We start from the raw sequence: 1,391 nt of genomic DNA on the forward strand, positions 1-1,391 counted from the left end.
ATATTTATGTTTGTGGTTGTAATGTGACAAAATATGGAAAAGTTCAAGGGGTATGAATACTTTTGCAAACCACTGTATATTAAAAAATTTACCAAGCAAAACATCATACACTATTTTTGAGTCTTTATTTTACCGTTTAAATAATTTTTTATCAAATAAAGTCTAATGTTACAACTAATCAGGGATCCCTTTAAAGTCCTTGAAGATTTTTTGACACGTTTCTTGTTCTTACAGGGAGCAGTCGTACATGGAAAGTGTTGTCACCTTCCTGCAGGATGTGGTCCCACAGGTAAAAAAAATGTTTTCTTTATCATGTCAAGTTATAATCAGGCATAAACAGCAAAAAAAAAAAAAAAAAAAAAAAAAAACCAAAGGTGATAAAATGCTGTTCTTATTTGGCATCACTGTTCACCCCTGGCAGAGGTAATGATTCTCAAGTGTTGACCTTTTTATCAACCCCCCAGCAGGTAGGACGATAAAATGGCTAAACTGTGCAATGCCATCAGTGACCATCAGACAGCTTGTTCAGGTGACTTTCTCATTGTAGATGTGGATTTTAGCCATACTGATCTTAAGTCTGGGTTTTCCCAGATGCATCAATATATTGACTTTTCAAAACAGGGAAACAACACACAGGACTGAGGCTACACAGCTTACAGCACGTTGGTGCCTCTGATCACAAACATCATTGTTGTGCGAATGCCAGCGTACAGGTCAAGTGTTAAAGTCACCAGGCTAGTTCAGAAGCAAATAAGGGTGAGGCCAGAGGGTTAGCTAGTTAGCACCACAGAACTGCTTTAAAAATGCAGACTGGACTAATTTTTAAACAAGCGGACACCAGTGATAACACAACAACATTCAAGAATAAACAGAAACACTACATTTTCTACATGAGCAAATGTATCGCAGAGATTACAGTGACTAAGGCCATCACAGTAGCTTGGTTTCCATTGACCATGAAAATGCGCAAATTAGATTTTTGAAAATAAATTTGCTCAATGGAAACACGTCAATTTAGAAAAAAATTATGTTTTTTGACAAAATGTTTTTGCGCTAGGATGAGGTGGTATTTTGGACGTATCGAAATTGGTGTTTTTCACAAATTTGCAATGGAAACACTTTTTTCGCATGGCGGGAGTCACGTGATCAACAACCGGCTGTTTCTACTGGCGAAAAAGATGACGAAGAAGATAACAGGAAGTAGTAGTAAAATCACAGAAGTAGTAAAATAACGTAGTAAACTCACCGACTACATTTTCCCAAAAACACAGCATACGTAGTCGCTCCCAAGTAGGGGCTTGTTGCTGGAAAGCCTCGGTAACAGACGCGAACGTCTCCTCTGATGATGAGCGCTAGTAGTCTTGTTTCCATCCAGTTGTAGAGTGAATTTT

At 38.0% G+C, this 1,391-nt stretch overlaps 1 protein-coding gene across 1 annotated transcript in view; it reads left to right on the plus strand.

The window, feature by feature from the left end:
- LOC106511336 (breast carcinoma-amplified sequence 3) overlaps positions 1–289 on the plus strand; it is a gene marked incomplete at both ends in the record, with an annotated part of 9,306 nt that extends 9,017 nt beyond the window's left edge. Inside the window, 1 exon segment of the mRNA XM_014000090.1 lies at positions 235–289. Coding sequence (XP_013855544.1) covers positions 235–289 — 55 coding nt within the window.
- Between the last annotated feature and the right edge of the window lie 1,102 nt (positions 290–1,391).

The sequence above is a fragment of the Austrofundulus limnaeus genome, unplaced genomic scaffold, assembly GCF_001266775.1.
Source record: "Austrofundulus limnaeus strain Quisiro unplaced genomic scaffold, Austrofundulus_limnaeus-1.0 Scaffold2695, whole genome shotgun sequence".
Lineage (NCBI taxonomy): Eukaryota > Metazoa > Chordata > Actinopteri > Cyprinodontiformes > Rivulidae > Austrofundulus > Austrofundulus limnaeus.